The 14979-nt window shown below is 39.8% G+C and overlaps 3 protein-coding genes and 1 non-coding gene across 4 annotated transcripts; all 4 read left to right on the top strand.

The window, feature by feature from the left end:
• Nucleotides 1–73: 73 nt before the first annotated feature.
• Nucleotides 74–2297, top strand: rps20 (ribosomal protein S20). The gene is made up of 4 exons (XM_044043630.1): nt 74–180; nt 1625–1724; nt 1900–1973; nt 2064–2297. The coding sequence occupies exons 1-4, from the start codon at nt 178–180 to the stop codon at nt 2244–2246; spliced, it is 360 nt and encodes a 119-aa protein (XP_043899565.1). The 5' UTR covers nt 74–177; the 3' UTR covers nt 2247–2297.
• Nucleotides 1765–1832, top strand: LOC122782743. Its single transcript, XR_006361963.1, has one exon. It is a non-coding gene; the product is annotated as a small nucleolar RNA U54 (small nucleolar RNA).
• Nucleotides 2298–2482: 185 nt separating the features above from the next.
• Nucleotides 2483–9712, top strand: zgc:56231 (uncharacterized protein LOC406257 homolog). Its single transcript, XM_044043596.1, has 18 exons — nt 2483–3882; nt 3983–4078; nt 4627–4734; nt 4859–4997; nt 5070–5254; nt 5356–5434; nt 6073–6249; nt 6347–6458; nt 6539–6601; nt 6801–6947; nt 7786–7951; nt 8057–8236; nt 8324–8463; nt 8565–8730; nt 8844–8949; nt 9056–9126; nt 9197–9316; nt 9430–9712. Exons 1-18 carry the CDS (start codon nt 3781–3783, stop codon nt 9607–9609), a joined length of 2337 nt encoding a protein of 778 aa, XP_043899531.1. The 5' UTR covers nt 2483–3780; the 3' UTR covers nt 9610–9712.
• A 537-nt stretch (nt 9713–10249) lies between these two features.
• Nucleotides 10250–14122, top strand: LOC122776234 (regulator of G protein signaling 9 binding protein). Its single transcript, XM_044036668.1, has 3 exons — nt 10250–10661; nt 12171–12477; nt 13274–14122. Exons 1-3 carry the CDS (start codon nt 10566–10568, stop codon nt 13648–13650), a joined length of 780 nt encoding a protein of 259 aa, XP_043892603.1. The 5' UTR covers nt 10250–10565; the 3' UTR covers nt 13651–14122.
• The last annotated feature ends 857 nt before the right edge of the window (nt 14123–14979 follow it).

Genomic DNA, 14979 nt, shown 5'->3' with positions numbered 1-14979 from the left:
TTAGTCGAACACATTGCGTGAAGAAGTGTGAGAAGCCCGGATGTAGGGTACATAGCTTTAGCTTGGCCCTGGTAAGGTCCTTTTTCCTGAAGACCTAACCACGTTGGTGTCTTCTATCCCTGGCTCACCGCTGTTCGCGTCATTTTCTCCCGAATAAGTCGGTCAGGAATATTCACAATGGTATGTGCTCTTTCAATATAGTTGCTGTAGTGTTTCATTAAGCTTTTCAGACATTGATATGATGAATTTAACGCCAAATTTAAACTCAGCGGTGATCCACAGTCTCGTGGCTAACGTTAGCATGGACAGCTACTGTCGTTGGAAGTTGACGTCCCGCCATATTCCCTCCACAAATCAGACTCCTTAACTTGTTTGTAACTTCATCCCGCAAAAGAAACCCTGTCTCAGAGTCCAAACGGGTACCTTAAATAATCGGTATCATTTGAATGTGCTATTGGTAATGTGTTCACGTTTAAAATGAGTGAAGCATTGTGCACTCTTTTGTTGTCTTGCGAGAAGTGACGTACTTTCAAAAGTGTAGCGGTGTAGTACTCCATCATTGCGTTGTGTAGTTTAACAGACGACGTAGACCTTCGGGTTGGCAGTCTTGTCGTTTATTTCGGACAATATGCGCGCCTGACGGAGGGATAAATAATACAGTCAGCCCCCGGTTACTCTCTCTCTCTCACTCACACACACACACACACATCCCTACTTGCCAGGGAGACAGGGATGTCCGACTGCTCAAATAGTTTTAAAATTAACATAAAATAACATACACAAAGCGTACCTGACAGAGAAAAATAATAGTCAGTCCCCGGTTCCTCTCACACACACACACGCATACATGCCTGAAAAACGTGAAAAGAAAGTGAAGGTTAGCTAACAACGTCTAGCACTAGTCATTTTGTAAACATAAATAAAAGAAAACGCCGTCAACTTTTTATGAAAAAGGACGTGCTCGACCGTTCTGGAGCTATATGCTTAAAAAAAGTAAAACTTAAACCACCCCTTAGTATTAAAATTAACGTAATTAATTTAAAACAATGGCGGAGTTCATTCACCTACCAGGGAGACAGCGAGTTCCGACTGCTGTTATCACCGGGGTGCACGACCCTAATCCACAGGGGTGCTGCATTTAATTACCATAGGACAAACAAGTTTCCGTGTTCCGAGATGATTTTTCTTTTTTTCATGGCAAGGGGAATCACACTACTTCTTAACGCCGTTACAAAAGCAGTGTCGACTATAGTTTCACTATATATTTGACATTTGAATTTGGACAGTTCTTTACCCATCATTAGAACATATCTAGACGTTTACTCACGTGGTCAAAAACTGTTGATTGTGTTTAGGTGTTTTACGTTATCTCCCAACTTCTGTAGTCTTCATCAGGAATAACTGAAATGTTGTGCTTTTATGGATACGTCAGTAACCGAAGAAAATCAGTTTAGTGAAACTGAAATGCTTTTGAATCGGAAAATGATGAAAGGTGACGAGTACACGTATTTGTATATGCAAATTGCGTACATGGGGAAACTAATGCTGATAATACAATAACAATAAAAATGGTCTAATAAATTGGTCTAATGTGTTGTTTTAATGCTGTTTTATGTACCTTCAGGCTTTCAAGGACACTGGTAAGGCACCTGTGGAGACTGAGGTTGCCATTCACCGCATCCGCATCACTCTCACCAGCCGTAACGTCAAGTCTCTGGAGAAAGGTACATAAGCTTAAAATGTTATATGAGAATTAAACAGACCTGAGCAATGAGGATAAAAATTTGTCCCTGATAAACCTTGATGACTTTATACGCTATTCTGAGCCACTGTTCTGTCAGTGTCATTAAATGGTTTATTTCCTTGCATATTATAAGTTAAGTTTTGTATGTCTCCCAGTCTGCGCAGACTTGATCCGTGGCGCTAAGGAGAAGAACCTGAAGGTGAAGGGGCCTGTCCGTATGCCAACCAAGGTACTGAAACGCTCTCAAAAACATGCAGAACATCTTCTTAAATGTAGTTCTGGATTTCGACTAAATTCTGGTTTCTCTGCCCCATCCCAGACTCTGCGTATCACCACCAGAAAGACTCCCTGTGGTGAGGGATCCAAAACCTGGGATCGCTTCCAGATGAGGATCCATAAGCGCTTGATCGATCTGCACAGTCCATCTGAAATTGTGAAGCAGATCACCTCCATCAGCATCGAACCTGGTGTTGAGGTTGAAGTTACCATCGCAGACGCATAAAAATGCATATGATTCGTTTAATAAAATAAAAAGGAAACTGGTGTCTAATAAGTTGTGTGAGCTTGTCAGTCTTCAGTTATGAGGACAAATTTTGGTAAAGAATTTGGAGGTAAAATATTGAGGCTTGTTAAGACAAAGCTTTAGGATATAGAGGAAATGGAAATAGGCTTGGGTTTATTCATGTTTTAAATGTATACAGTTTAGGCTGGGTTTGTGAACCTACCTTTTAGAGTTAAGTGACCATGGCTAAATTGCTACAGTTCCTGCTATTTGAATTGATAAATTAACCATTTCAATGAGAAATGTTAACAACCTGATTTTGCTTTTTTTTTTTTAATTAAGCATTTAGGAGTAATCAACATATGTTTATTGGTTTGCCCCTTGCTCATGTGATTGATGGGCCCTAACTTAAAAGCATTGCACCTAGGGTGAAAGAACATGCTTATTCATTAAATGGAGAAAAAAATCTTTAAATGAAAAACTGGAGAAAACAATTTGGGATTATTTTAAAATATACATTGACCACCTATAAGACCTGGCTCAGTTACTGCAAAGTACTAGTCCAGGTCATTAACCTGTACACTTTATTCATCAGTACATTACTGTAATACTTGAGGCTGGTACAACAATGGTAGAGGATAGATCATTTTGACTTGGCAACATGCACTACTCCTAATTAAAATTGATTATTATATCAGGTTCTGTTTGCAGAATGGAGAAACTACATTATATAAATTAATTGTTTCCCACTATCTCATTTTACTATACTGATGAAAATGACCATATGTAAGAAAGGACATTCCATTGTTAATCCTTCTCACAGGTATTTCTTTTAACATTAATAATAAAGCAGGTCAGGACAGTGTGACTGAGCCACCATGATTCCTATAACTAATGAAGCTACATGGAATTCAGCCTTCATCAACTTGATAATTCACACCTGAGCTTTTCTTGCTGTCACATGTGAAAATGTCTGACATGTGGAAGGCCTTCACCCAAGCCATCTCTTTCGTTGCCTTGGTCTCTTGGCTTTGACTCACGCAGTGAGAGGATAAACATATTGTTTTGCCGTCACTTCCCACAATCAGTGGGATTCTGGATTGTTCTGTGACACTGCTGCATGTCTGAAGTAGAAGTAGAATCAAATTTATTGTCCTCATAAATGGGATTTGACCTCATATTATCTTTGTCCCGTCTTGGTTCAGTATAGCAGAATCCATCCTGTACCTCACAATTTGGACTTGTTCAGTGATGACCCTCGGATCGTGATAAACAGCAGCTCTTTGCTGAACCTGGTAGAGTCAGCCTTGGTGATTTGTTAGACTTCTCACCTGAATTAAATTGAAACTGATTGCAAGCTGCTCCTAGTTTTAAGTGGGAGAGTATCAGCAGAGCCTCCTGTGGTGCTCATCACACTTCATCACATCTCATTTAAACGCTTTTGATTGTCTCTCTGTAATTTTGCTGAGTTGGTTTCAGCTGAAGTTGGTGCACGAGCTGAGTTAACAGACAGTTGGAGACACATTGTTTCAAGATGAGCACATTTACTGATCTGGCTGCAGAAGATAGTGTCTATCAGCCTGAGGACATGGAACTGACATGTACTACACCTCCTGTCAGCTCTCCACCCAAGCAGGTAATGTCCAGATTTTCACTCGTTCTGTACTGGGCTAACTTAACTTTATGATTATTTAATTTTAAACGGCTGTGTTAAAACTTTTTTTTTTTGTTCCTAGAGTGAAGTGAATGGTGGTTCAGAGCAGCAGACCATGAGAGTTTACCTCAGAGTCAGGCCTTTCTCTAAAGACGAACGGTTGAACGATGAAGACCAGGTAGAGCGTGCTCACTACTGTAGCTGATGGACTCCTTGATGTTTGTATTCATGCAATTATTTGGAAGTATTTTAGAAGTAACACAAAACGTGCAAAGCAAAAATAAACAGATTGAAAGTTTGTTTTTAAGAAGTTTGTGCAGTTATGATATTGGCATGTTTATGTCTGTACAGTTTTTTAATTGAAAAGATATAATAAAAAGTTTATTTTGGAACTTGATGAGTTGAATCAGACAGTATTGTGGCCTGTTGTAGTTGAGATCAAATCTGACCCTCAAAGAAAAACCAAACTACATGATGAATAAACACACTCAAGTTCACCTGACTTGTTAAATGCAGATATCAGAATCTGAGAAAGAAAAGTGAAGGAAATCCTTCATTTGATGTTGTTTATGTGTTCGATAAGGGATGCAGCAGCTGCTAGTAAACACATTGTGCATGTTTTTTTACAGTTCATTTTGAATAATAATTCAGCTCACCCAGTAATGTTAGCAGGAAAGAAACAGCTCATCTCTTTTTTTTGTGGTTTCTTGCTTCTCTCTCTTTAAGGATTGTGTGGTGATTGAAAACAGCCAGATGGTGACACTAAATGCGCCGAAGGGTTCTGCCACCCTGAAGAACAGCGACAAGAGCATCCACAAATTCTCCTTCTCACAGGTTCAGCAGCTCCTGATATCTCAGCAGTGATTATGTGTTGCAGGGACTCCATTTATTCTGCACTCACGTTTACTCCGAACACATTCTGTTGATGTGAGAACTTCATCTCTCCGTTGGCTTTTAGATTTTTGGACCGGAGACATCACAGGCAGAGCTATATGAGGACACAGTCCAAAGCCAAATGTCTGATTTCTTGGATGGGAAGAATGCTCTGATATTCAGTTATGGTGTAACCAATGCTGGAAAAACCTTCACAATCCAAGGTAAAGGATATTAAGGGGTTTGGAAGTCCAGTTAAGTTTTTGTAAGTGTGATGTGTGTTTTGAATGTTTGAGGAACCCAGAAAGATCCGGGAATACTCCCCCGGGTGCTGGACGCCACCTTTCACCATATCGGAGGTGACCAGTATGAGGGGATGGACCTGAAGCCCTACCTGAGGAATGACGTACAATATCTGGATCCTGATCAAGTCAAGCAGGAGAGAAGTGCCAAAGCAGCCATATTTGCTTCAGTCAAAGAGGTGAGAACTGAGAATGAAAGATGTTTCCTTCCATCTGCCAAGTGAGCCAGAACAAGCACAGTGCTCCTATAACATGTTCATGTGTCTGCTGCAATATTTAGGAGTATGATTATCTCAGAGGCAGCGATGGATCCGGGTCCCTACCTTGTTCTTCCACCTCTCTGTCATACAATCAAACAGGTAGTTCTCATTTGATCATAACTTCTTGTGGGGGGAAGCAGGACATGAAAATCTAAAAAAAGATTTATTGAACATAAATTAACTTAACTTATAAATTAAAAATCAAAGTTCCAGTGCATAACGTTTGATTGTCGTTGCTGTAGAAACAATGTTTGGGTGTTTGTTTTTTTTAAAAAAATTTATGATGCATCCTCATGCTACAAAACTGGCTGTCAAGCAAAACGATCAGACCTGTTGACGGAGTGCTTGTGTATATGCAGTGCGGGCGGCGGGGCAACAACCATTTATCCTGTCAAACTATTTGGGTTTTATGAGCAGTAGGATTGATGTGGGTGTTAGCATGGATAAAGGGGTAAACGATGGATGGATGTTTATGGTGGTGTCGTAAAAATATGTCAAAAACAAACGACCAGACTTGGAAAGTTCCGCTTTAAGTTGCATACTACAGCTTTTTAAGTATGGTTGGTGAGTAAAGTGTGTATTTACAATTCACAGTTGAGATTATTTAGCTGGCTGACATAGTTTGAGGCAAGTATTAAAAGCAAAGAGCATTGTGCTTGATGATCACCGCTCTACTTGTGCTTCTTATTAGTATTTGTTGTCCTTTTTTTTTTTTTTAATTTCTTTCCCTTTTTTAGTGTTGACAAGTGATCCAACAGAGGCCGACATCAGCCAGTTTGCTTTGTGGGTGGCGTTCTTTGAAATCTACAACGAGTGTGTGTATGATCTGCTTCAGCCTTCCCTGTGCACCAAGTCCAAGAAACGCTCAGCTCTCCGTGTGTGTGACGACGGTGCCGGAAATGCTTACGTCAAAGGTTTGAGGCAGACTTGACCTGACGTTCTGAAGTAATTGGAAAGATGCCAGTCATTTTATTTTGATTTCCTTTTTTTTTTTTTTTTTTTATTAAAAAGACGTTCGATGGATCAACATCCAAAGCCTGGGCGAAGCCTACAAACTCCTGCAGTTTGGGAACAAAAACAGAAGTGCCGCAGCTACTAAGATGAATCAGTCCTCCAGTAGAAGGCAATATCCTTCTTTTCAAATTTCACAGCATCTTTTCTGTTCTTGGTGTCTTCTTTTCTCAAAATTTACTCTCATTACAGCCACAGCATATTTTCAATGAAGTTACTCAAGATTGACAGGGGTGCAGTTAAAAGAATGTCAGAGTAAGTATCTTCTCCTCCGTATAACAAGATCATAGCAGTAATTTTTTTTTTTGTTTCCTAGCATCAGTCACTGTCATTATGTCACCTTGCAATTCCCTCTTGTTGTTCCATTGTTATGGGAGTGTGGGTTTTAATGACGTGTCCAGCTTTGAATGCTCCAGCCTTGTGATCACTGCTATTTTTATGAATTGTTCGTCAGGTTTTCTCTGTGTGACCTGGCCGGCTCAGAAAGGTGCAACAAAACCAAGACATTTGGAGAGAGGCTGAAGGAGGCGGGAAACATCAACAACTCGCTGCTCATTCTTGGGAAGTGCATCACTGCACTGCGTAACAATCAGACCGAACGGTACAGTTGCACATGTTAGACATTTTAACTGTCAACTATGAAAGACTGAGTATTGTATAGAGACCTCTGTGCATGCTGTAACATGCATGTTGGGGAATAGTTTAGCTGATGCTGCCTGACCTTGTAAATTGCCCCATTACTGTATGAAGGTATGTGGAAACGTGTGTTTAAATATTAAAACAAAAATCTATGACCATCCTACACAAAGTAAGACGGAGTTTTGGGGCCAATATTATGGAAAAAAGTATAGTTGTAGTAATAAATTCCTAATATTCTTTTCAAGCTAAATCTCAGATGATCAGCTGCAACCTGCGTTGAGATGAGGAACATGCAGCATCTTGTAAAGTTATACTATAACCCTTGTTATATTACAACTTTATTCTCAAAAGCATCCATTTTTCATGCATGGCCCTAATACCCCATACAAATAAGATAAAACCAATTGAAAGTCAACCAATGCACTATTAATACAGCTAAACAAACATATACTGAAATTGCAATACAAAACAAATCTAAAAATGGACAATTACCGTCTGTCTAGGGGTAGTCAATATAATCTAAGAGGAACATTCATATTGGAAAAAGTAAAGCTATTGATGAACAATGTTAAAAATCATGATACAACTGTAAGTCCTGACTAGTTGCAAATAATTTGGGAACTGTCAACCTACACTGTTACAAAAATACAATGAAAATACACTTTTCCAGAAATAAAATTTGATTTAAGTTACAGGATTCTTTCTCTTTGCAACGGGTGAAAACAGGTTGAAGAAAACTTAATTCATAATTCAGTCTTGCAATATAGTAATCAAATGTATTCTTGACATGTGCTCATCAGAATAAAAAGTAGCTACATCCCCTTCCGAGAGAGCAAGCTCACCAAACTCTTCCAGGCTTTTTTCTGTGGCAAAGGACGAGCTTCAATGATCGTCAACATTAATCAGTGTGCTTCCACTTACGACGAGACTCTCCATGTTATGAAATTCTCTGCCGTTGCCAAACAGGTGAGTCTCAATCCAGATGGCGTGTGAGGGGGGGAACTGGATTTACTGAATATGTGAGATGTATGCAGATCCACCGAACCACTATGTTGCATGCTGTGGCTGCAGGTGGTGCAGATGATCCCAGACAAACCTCTGGTATCTCTGGCTCCCTGTCTGGTCGGTCGTGATGGCAAACCTCTGGTGAGGAATGGAATGATCGATGACCAGGCCCTGGAAAGTTACCTGTCTGAAGACGAGCTGCTTGACGAAGAGGACGAGGCCGACATGTCTCTTCTGCCACAGAATGTACATCTACTGTTCAGCTTCACTTTCAAACACTGTCGTAATAACAAATGGCTTAGTTTTAACTCGGGTCATTTTTGACTTTTATAGGAGCTTGTGAATATGATCGACAGCCTCCGAACAAAACTCTTGGCCGAGAGAAGAAGAAACCTGGTGCAGGAAATGGAGATTCGTAAGGAAATGGGAGATGCAATGATCCAGCAGATCATGGAGAGTGAAGAACTCCACACGTATGCTGTCGGGAGCGTGGCCACAGTTTGTTTGAGCTAACTCTTGTCTGTCGCAATGAAACGATTTACTTGGTGACTAAATGTCTCTTTTAAATTGTTAGTCGACAGATCGAGGAGTTGAAGGAGCGCTACCAAGAAAAGCTGGAGGACACATTTGAGATGTACAAGGATGCTATCAAAGAGCACGCCTACCAGAGCGCCATGAACAACCTGGAAGATGACTATGTTCCTCTGGATGAGTTCATTGCTGAACAGGAGAAAGTAGAGGTACATGCTTTGTTTTGTTTTTGAGTTACAAGCAGTCAAATGGTTTTACTGCTGCCAGTGTCAACTTTTCTTCAGAATTAAGAATCATATTTGGTTCTCAATTCTGTGTGTAGGCACTAAGACGTAAGGTGTCCGAGTTGGAGATGAGAGGAGCATCTGCAGTTCCATCAGTGGACGAGTCTTGCCAGACTGAATCGCCTGAAGTACCAGAAGCAGAAGGTGAGAACTTATATTTTAGCACTTTCTCTCAAATTGGACACATACCTGTTGTGTGTGTGCGCGCGCGCGCCTACAGTAGCAAAGTTAATTCCTTGTACCCTCACAGGGAACGATCGATACAAACGGCTTTACAAAGAAAAATGCGCCATCGAGATGATGTGTGAGGATAAACAACAGGTATACATGACCCAATATGAATATATAGGTAGAGTATATATTTTTATATATAAAATATTTGCTCCTGTAGCTTATTTTGTCCCTAGAGAGAAGGCTGATGGAGCTAAGTGAAACACTGAAGAAGGTCAGAGATGGCTTCCTGGAGAAATCTGCTGACCTGGAGGCTCTGCAGAGGAAGTCTGATGGCGAGGTGAGGTCCTTCTAAAGTACGATTTAATGAGGTGGAACATAGTTTAACGTCAAGTAAATGATAAGAATACAAAATGAAAGGGGAAAATGATTTTATGGCATTTTTGTCCACAGATTGCTGAGAAGGACCTTGAGATTGCCTCACTAAAGGCCGAAGTGGAAAAGCTCAAATCCCCTTTGCAGCCCAAGGTGAAGCGAGGTCTGCTCGCCAACATCAAGGAGGCTGTTACTTCTCCACGGAAGGGAGGGTCCGGCAGAATCCTCAGGAAAACAGTTAAGACTGTACAACACTGACATTTTAATTTAAATAATGGGTTTTTGGGGATACTTGTTAAAAGAATCCCCATCTGAGAAACTGTGCCTCTCCTTTTTATGTTTTTAATTGAGTTGTAATGTGTTTGTTTTATTGTATTTATGTATAATAAAAAAGTCTGACTTTGAGGCATGGAGTTGTTTTCTTTTCTGATTTCCTCACATTTTTCTAAGTGCAATGGCACTCACGTCATTTCAGGCCTTCAGCGTGTGCCTCTGTTTCTCTATAGAAACGTCACGCAATGGAGTTTCTTGCTTGGTGCTTTTATCTGCCTGGTACAAACGAGGGCATCCATTACATGGGGCCTGAGGGAAAAGTGAATTACAAAGACAACTTTCTCTCACTAATCTCTTCACCCACATTGAAATATTTGAATCCTAATGAATATGATGCAGGAAATATGACCAGAATATAGCCACCCTTCTAATATTTGTAGTGCAGGATATTGACCACTGTTAGCTGATATGTGTATCCAGTGAAGTGCACAATATAAGAGCACAGCCTCCTTTCAGTCAATGAAAGGGCCATTGTGGTCGACAGCCAGCTGCTTTTCTCTCTCTCTGGTCTCAGTGTTTGTTAATGAGATTATCTGTTCATCCTAGTCTGCCTCAGTGCAAAGGGGTCAGTCACAGGATAAGCACCTTGCTGAAGTGTTGCATCACTTTATTAATTTTCTTTGGCCCTGACTTTGCTGCTTTTTGATGTTTTGTGGGTCCTTTTGCTACAGACTCCAAACTATGTTTAGCGTCCGTGCTCACACTGAAGTTACAGGAGCGGAATACTGCGATGCATCTCGCGGCCTTTGGACGGAGCTCGTCTCAACCCTCTGTCACTGAATGAAGTGTCTTCCAGTGGAGGGAAGGGAGAAGTGAAGGGCAGCTGGGCCAACATCTCGCCTGCTGTGGGCAGAGTCTGAGACTCTGGACAAGTCCTCCTCATGCCATTTGTAAATAACAAAGTTGGAGATGACTGCACAGTCGCCACAGACAAGGCTTTGGCCGAGGGAGAGGCTCTGGTGAAGTCTTTGGTGAAGGTAAGACGACAATGCTTTTCATTACAGTACAGTGACAACATAGTCACATAGTATGGTCATTAATTTTTTTTTTTTATAGGAAATATTATATTATGGTGATTCTATCTTATTTCTGAAGTATGTTATAGTAATTGAATTAGTGTGGTCATTTGGTAATTACCATACACTTCATTTAACCTATCCCACTATGTTTCCCACACACATTTTCCAATGTTATTACTGAGCTGTTACTGTAGAAATAATGTTATTACCATAATAGTACTTCCTTATTTTAAAATGATTAGTATACTATTACTTTTTTTTTACTGACTGTTTCCGAGTCAGTGACAAAACTCGAACAAGCTTGCACAAACACAAGCTTGTGCTTGTTTGTGTATTTCTAGTCTTAGTTACATTTGTTGTTGACTGCAGGTTGCAATCAAACACAAAATTATCAGTATGCAACTATGGTTTTAATTTTGGAAACACTTTTGTACTATATTTTATAATTCAATTCTTAGATTTGTATTTCACAAACTAAATAGGACATTGGAGCCTGTTTTCCCCCTGTAGCTAAAAAGGCACTCTACATGAAAAGAATTTCTTGGTCCACTGCATCTTTGTGTTCATTCGTGCATCTGTGTTGGATAAGGTCACGCTCACCCCTGTTACTATAGCAGTTAATCTGTTCAATCTGTTAAATTCTAAAACAGTCACAATCACAATCATATTTTTACTTATCAGAAGCTTGCAAGTGTTGCTGTTTTCTGCAAAAAACACTACAAGAATGACTAAACTTTGTGGAGTTGATGTACATAATAATGATGTATTGTTATTTCTCATGGGAAAGAGTTGTATTTTCAAAAATGCAAACCAAAATAAGCCAAAATAAATGACCGGCAGGTACCCATGGTTTAAATAAAAACAGATGTTGTTGTTTTGCTCCCCGCTCTGTTCTGCTCACGTCTTGAAAATGAGCCTCTGCGATTGTGTGTGCACAAGGTTGTTTTGGCTTATCTAGAAATAGATCAATGATAATGAGATTATTCATATTATTTTTGATTGAAAGCATACCTGTTAATCCTCCGTGATCACGATAATGTCGTAAGATAATGAAAACACTACTGCCAGAAGACTGACATGATGAATCTGTAACTTTTCCTTTCCAAACCTTTACTAATATAAACCAATACCAGTATAGTTCCACAGACGTCTATCCAAATCACTTAATTAGTTATGAAGTAATAAGTCAATCTAGTTGAATAGCTGGTGTAGATAAGGACATAATTCCAGATCCGTGCCCATTTTCCTTTAAAGGAATAGTTGTTTAGTATTGTATGAATTCTGATTCTTTATATAGACTTTGATTTGAGAGAGTGAGCAGTTTACAAGCTTTTATTAGAGGGGTTTGTTAAGTGGCTAAAATGTGTTTTTTCCTCTATCTCTGAAACATCAGTGCACTCCTAAACCTAAACTATACCTTCTAACTAAGAAAATAAGTACAATCTTTATTTGTTGGTCCTTGTCCAGGTGGTAGCGTGCTACCGGCACTTGGCATCATGTGTCGGCGGGTGCACAGACAGCCTGCAGCTGCGGGACGAGCTACGACAAACGAGAGAAAAGGCCCAAAAGTTGGCGGTGTCCATCCGTCATCATCTGACCTCACATCTGCGAGACAAGAGCCTCCCTGTGGATCAGCGTAGGGAGATGGAGCTCCTCTGGGTGGCTTTCTCCTCCAGTCTGGAGCTCCTCCATGTCGATATGTGCAAAGTTTTCAGCATGGGTGACATATTCTCACTGGCCAATGGTGTTACCCTGATACAAAATGGCTTTCAAGGTAAATGAATGATTGTTTTATTACATATGCAATAAAACATCAGGTTAATATAAACAATTAAAAAGAATGGAGATCAATAAGTCATGGCTGACAGAATACAAGTACTTCATGTCCTCACATCTTGCATGAATTTCTTTCAGTAATCCCTCCCACAGCCAATGAAATCAATGATTCCCACTTGAATTTTTTGGTGGCAATTCCTGGTATCAGTTATGAATAAGGCATCAGTGACATGTGTGGAAATGAAACAGTTCAGTTATTACACAATACAAAACACACACATATCATAGCTGTAAAGTTACTGTACATGATGATACTGTACAAGCTGGGTTTAATGCAGAATAAACTTTTCGATTTCATTAAATTAATTTTATTTTATTTACTCTGAGAAGTTTTTTGATCATCAGTTATTCAGACTTTTTATGGGTTTTGTACAATTTATAATCCTCCTTTGACGCCATTAGAAGCAGTTAAAGGTACAGTGCGTAACATGTATTGTTTAAAGTTGGGTGTTGTAGCTAAATATTCCTCACCGAACCCTTTCCTTGGAAGTGTGTTGGAGAACCTAAAGTTATATAGCCTAAAGTTAGCGTCAAAGGTCAGGAGACGTTTAGTTTGACCACTGTGAGCTATTGTAAGAACCAAATGATGGCCTCTGTAGAGCTATGGGCCCCCTCTATTTGGGGTAATGGAAAAACAATTCATACAAGCAGGTGATTGTACACTGAGAATTAAGTATTACACATTGGGACCTTTAATTGCTCTGCAGACTAAAAAGTCAAGTTGAATGTTGCAGGAGGAGGCAGTGAGGTCGCAGCTCGGGCACTCAGTGTGCCAGACCTGAACCAGGATCAGACTCCAACACTGGAAGCTGGTCTCGAGATCCAGGAGCGCAGCACCATGGAGCAGGAGATCAGCCACATTGACCACATGATTGATGACATGGAGATGAAAGTCAACGTGCTGCGCTGGATGGTGGAGCCTCACGGGCCACAGTATGCAGACCCACTCAGCAGCACTGACAGCTCCTCGCTGGCTCTGCTCTCTGTGGACGAGGAGCAGCCTGGACACCAGCCTCCAAACAAGCGCAATCAGATCGTTGTGCTGTTACTGCTGTTTGCTGTTATTTTGTTAGCAACCACTTTATCAGTGTGCATTTTCTTTTTCTCATGAGCAAAACAACAATGTATTAATAACTTCCCCCTTTGTTTCCCTTTAAAAATTGCAGCAAGAAGCTCAGTAACACTGCACAAAAATGGCAAGCTTTGCATGACGTCATAACTAAATTATAGTGTAATAATTTAAAAACAAACTAAAATAAATTATGTGATTTCGAAGCTGCCTTTGTTGAACAAAGTGACAAAAAATGACTGCCAGTTAGAAATGTTTAAATGAAATGAAGTATGGTTGATTTACTGTAAAAAGACAGCACTTGTATTTTTCCTCTCATCCAGCGCAGTACATTCTCCTTGTAATGCACAAAAAACTTTTCTGAAATGTCACATTTTTATTCCGTGATGCCACTGAGAAGATGTAGGTGCTGAAGCTTTTTTCATTTTTTTTCATTCAGTGTTTACGTGTATATTATATTCCGAGACCTGACAATATGTAGAGTTCTGCTTTATAAAGGTATCTCCTTTGATAAGAAGTTGTGTTGCTTTTGTGTTCACCTTCACTCACTTTGGTAAAACACTAAATGAATGCACACAGAGCAACAGGGCAGAGAATCAGTGGAACTGTGTGTGTGTGTGTGTATATTATTACCTCTTTAGGGCCATTTGTGGTATGAATATACCAAAGTAGACTTAAGCAGCAGACACAGAGCTGTACCAAATGGCTAGAATTTCTTTTTCCATCCTCATCAATGAGAGTGAGAGTCCATGTAACAGTATGTTTGACACTGTGCTCGGCCAGATTCAGAATCAATGCAGTTTTTTTTTGGTCCATATAGTAGTGGTTAGCACTCTTGCCTTTGCAGTAAGACGACCCGGGTTCACGACCCGGTCGGAAAACAAGGGCTTTTCTGCATGTGGTTTGCATGTTCTCCTCACGTGTGTGTGGGTTTTCTCCGGGTTCTCCGGTTTCCTCCCACAGTCTAAATACATGCAATTAGTTAAATTGAACACTCTAAATTGACCATAGCTGTAAGTGTGAGAGTGAGAAGTTGTTTGTCTATGTATGTGATGGACTGGAGAACTGTCCAGGGTGTGACCCCTGCCTATAGATGGATGGATATTTAGCCAATTTTCTTTCTTTCCCCAGATAACAGATAATACAAAAAGAAATATGCTATTATTGAACCACACTAAGGAGTTAGATACAGCATTTTCAATAAAAAAGTTAGGTATAACTAAATATTAAATATCTCTAGCAACATTTATCAAGTTTCTGAGAACAAAAATGTGCAATTTGTAATAATTACTGATTAATAAATGATAATTGGCCGATTTTGATTAATAAATGATAATTAGCCGATGCTGATGAATAATTTTTTTTTTGCCA

This window comes from Solea senegalensis, linkage group LG1 (genome assembly GCF_019176455.1).
Source record: "Solea senegalensis isolate Sse05_10M linkage group LG1, IFAPA_SoseM_1, whole genome shotgun sequence".
Classification (NCBI taxonomy): Eukaryota; Metazoa; Chordata; class Actinopteri; order Pleuronectiformes; family Soleidae; genus Solea; species Solea senegalensis.
The sequence above is the reverse complement of the archived record's forward strand: the minus strand, read 5'-3'. Positions and strand labels throughout refer to the sequence as shown.

Bases quoted from the DNA above. Each gene is read 5' to 3' on its own strand.
- rps20 (XM_044043630.1), top strand. The intron at 1,725-1,899 runs GTACATAAGCTT...TATGTCTCCCAG, and splicing joins CGTCAAGTCTCTGGAGAAAG to TCTGCGCAGACTTGATCCGT. The intron at 1,974-2,063 runs GTACTGAAACGC...GCCCCATCCCAG, and splicing joins CTGTCCGTATGCCAACCAAG to ACTCTGCGTATCACCACCAG.
- zgc:56231 (XM_044043596.1), top strand. From the start codon at position 3,781: ATGAGCACATTTACTGATCTGGCTGCAGAAGATAGTGTCTATCAGCCT. The intron at 6,459-6,538 runs GCAATATCCTTC...CTCTCATTACAG, and splicing joins AATCAGTCCTCCAGTAGAAG to CCACAGCATATTTTCAATGA. The intron at 8,731-8,843 runs GTACATGCTTTG...TTCTGTGTGTAG, and splicing joins CTGAACAGGAGAAAGTAGAG to GCACTAAGACGTAAGGTGTC.
- LOC122776234 (XM_044036668.1), top strand. From the start codon at position 10,566: ATGCCATTTGTAAATAACAAAGTTGGAGATGACTGCACAGTCGCCACA. The intron at 10,662-12,170 runs GTAAGACGACAA...GTCCTTGTCCAG, and splicing joins TGGTGAAGTCTTTGGTGAAG to GTGGTAGCGTGCTACCGGCA. The intron at 12,478-13,273 runs GTAAATGAATGA...TGAATGTTGCAG, and splicing joins GATACAAAATGGCTTTCAAG to GAGGAGGCAGTGAGGTCGCA.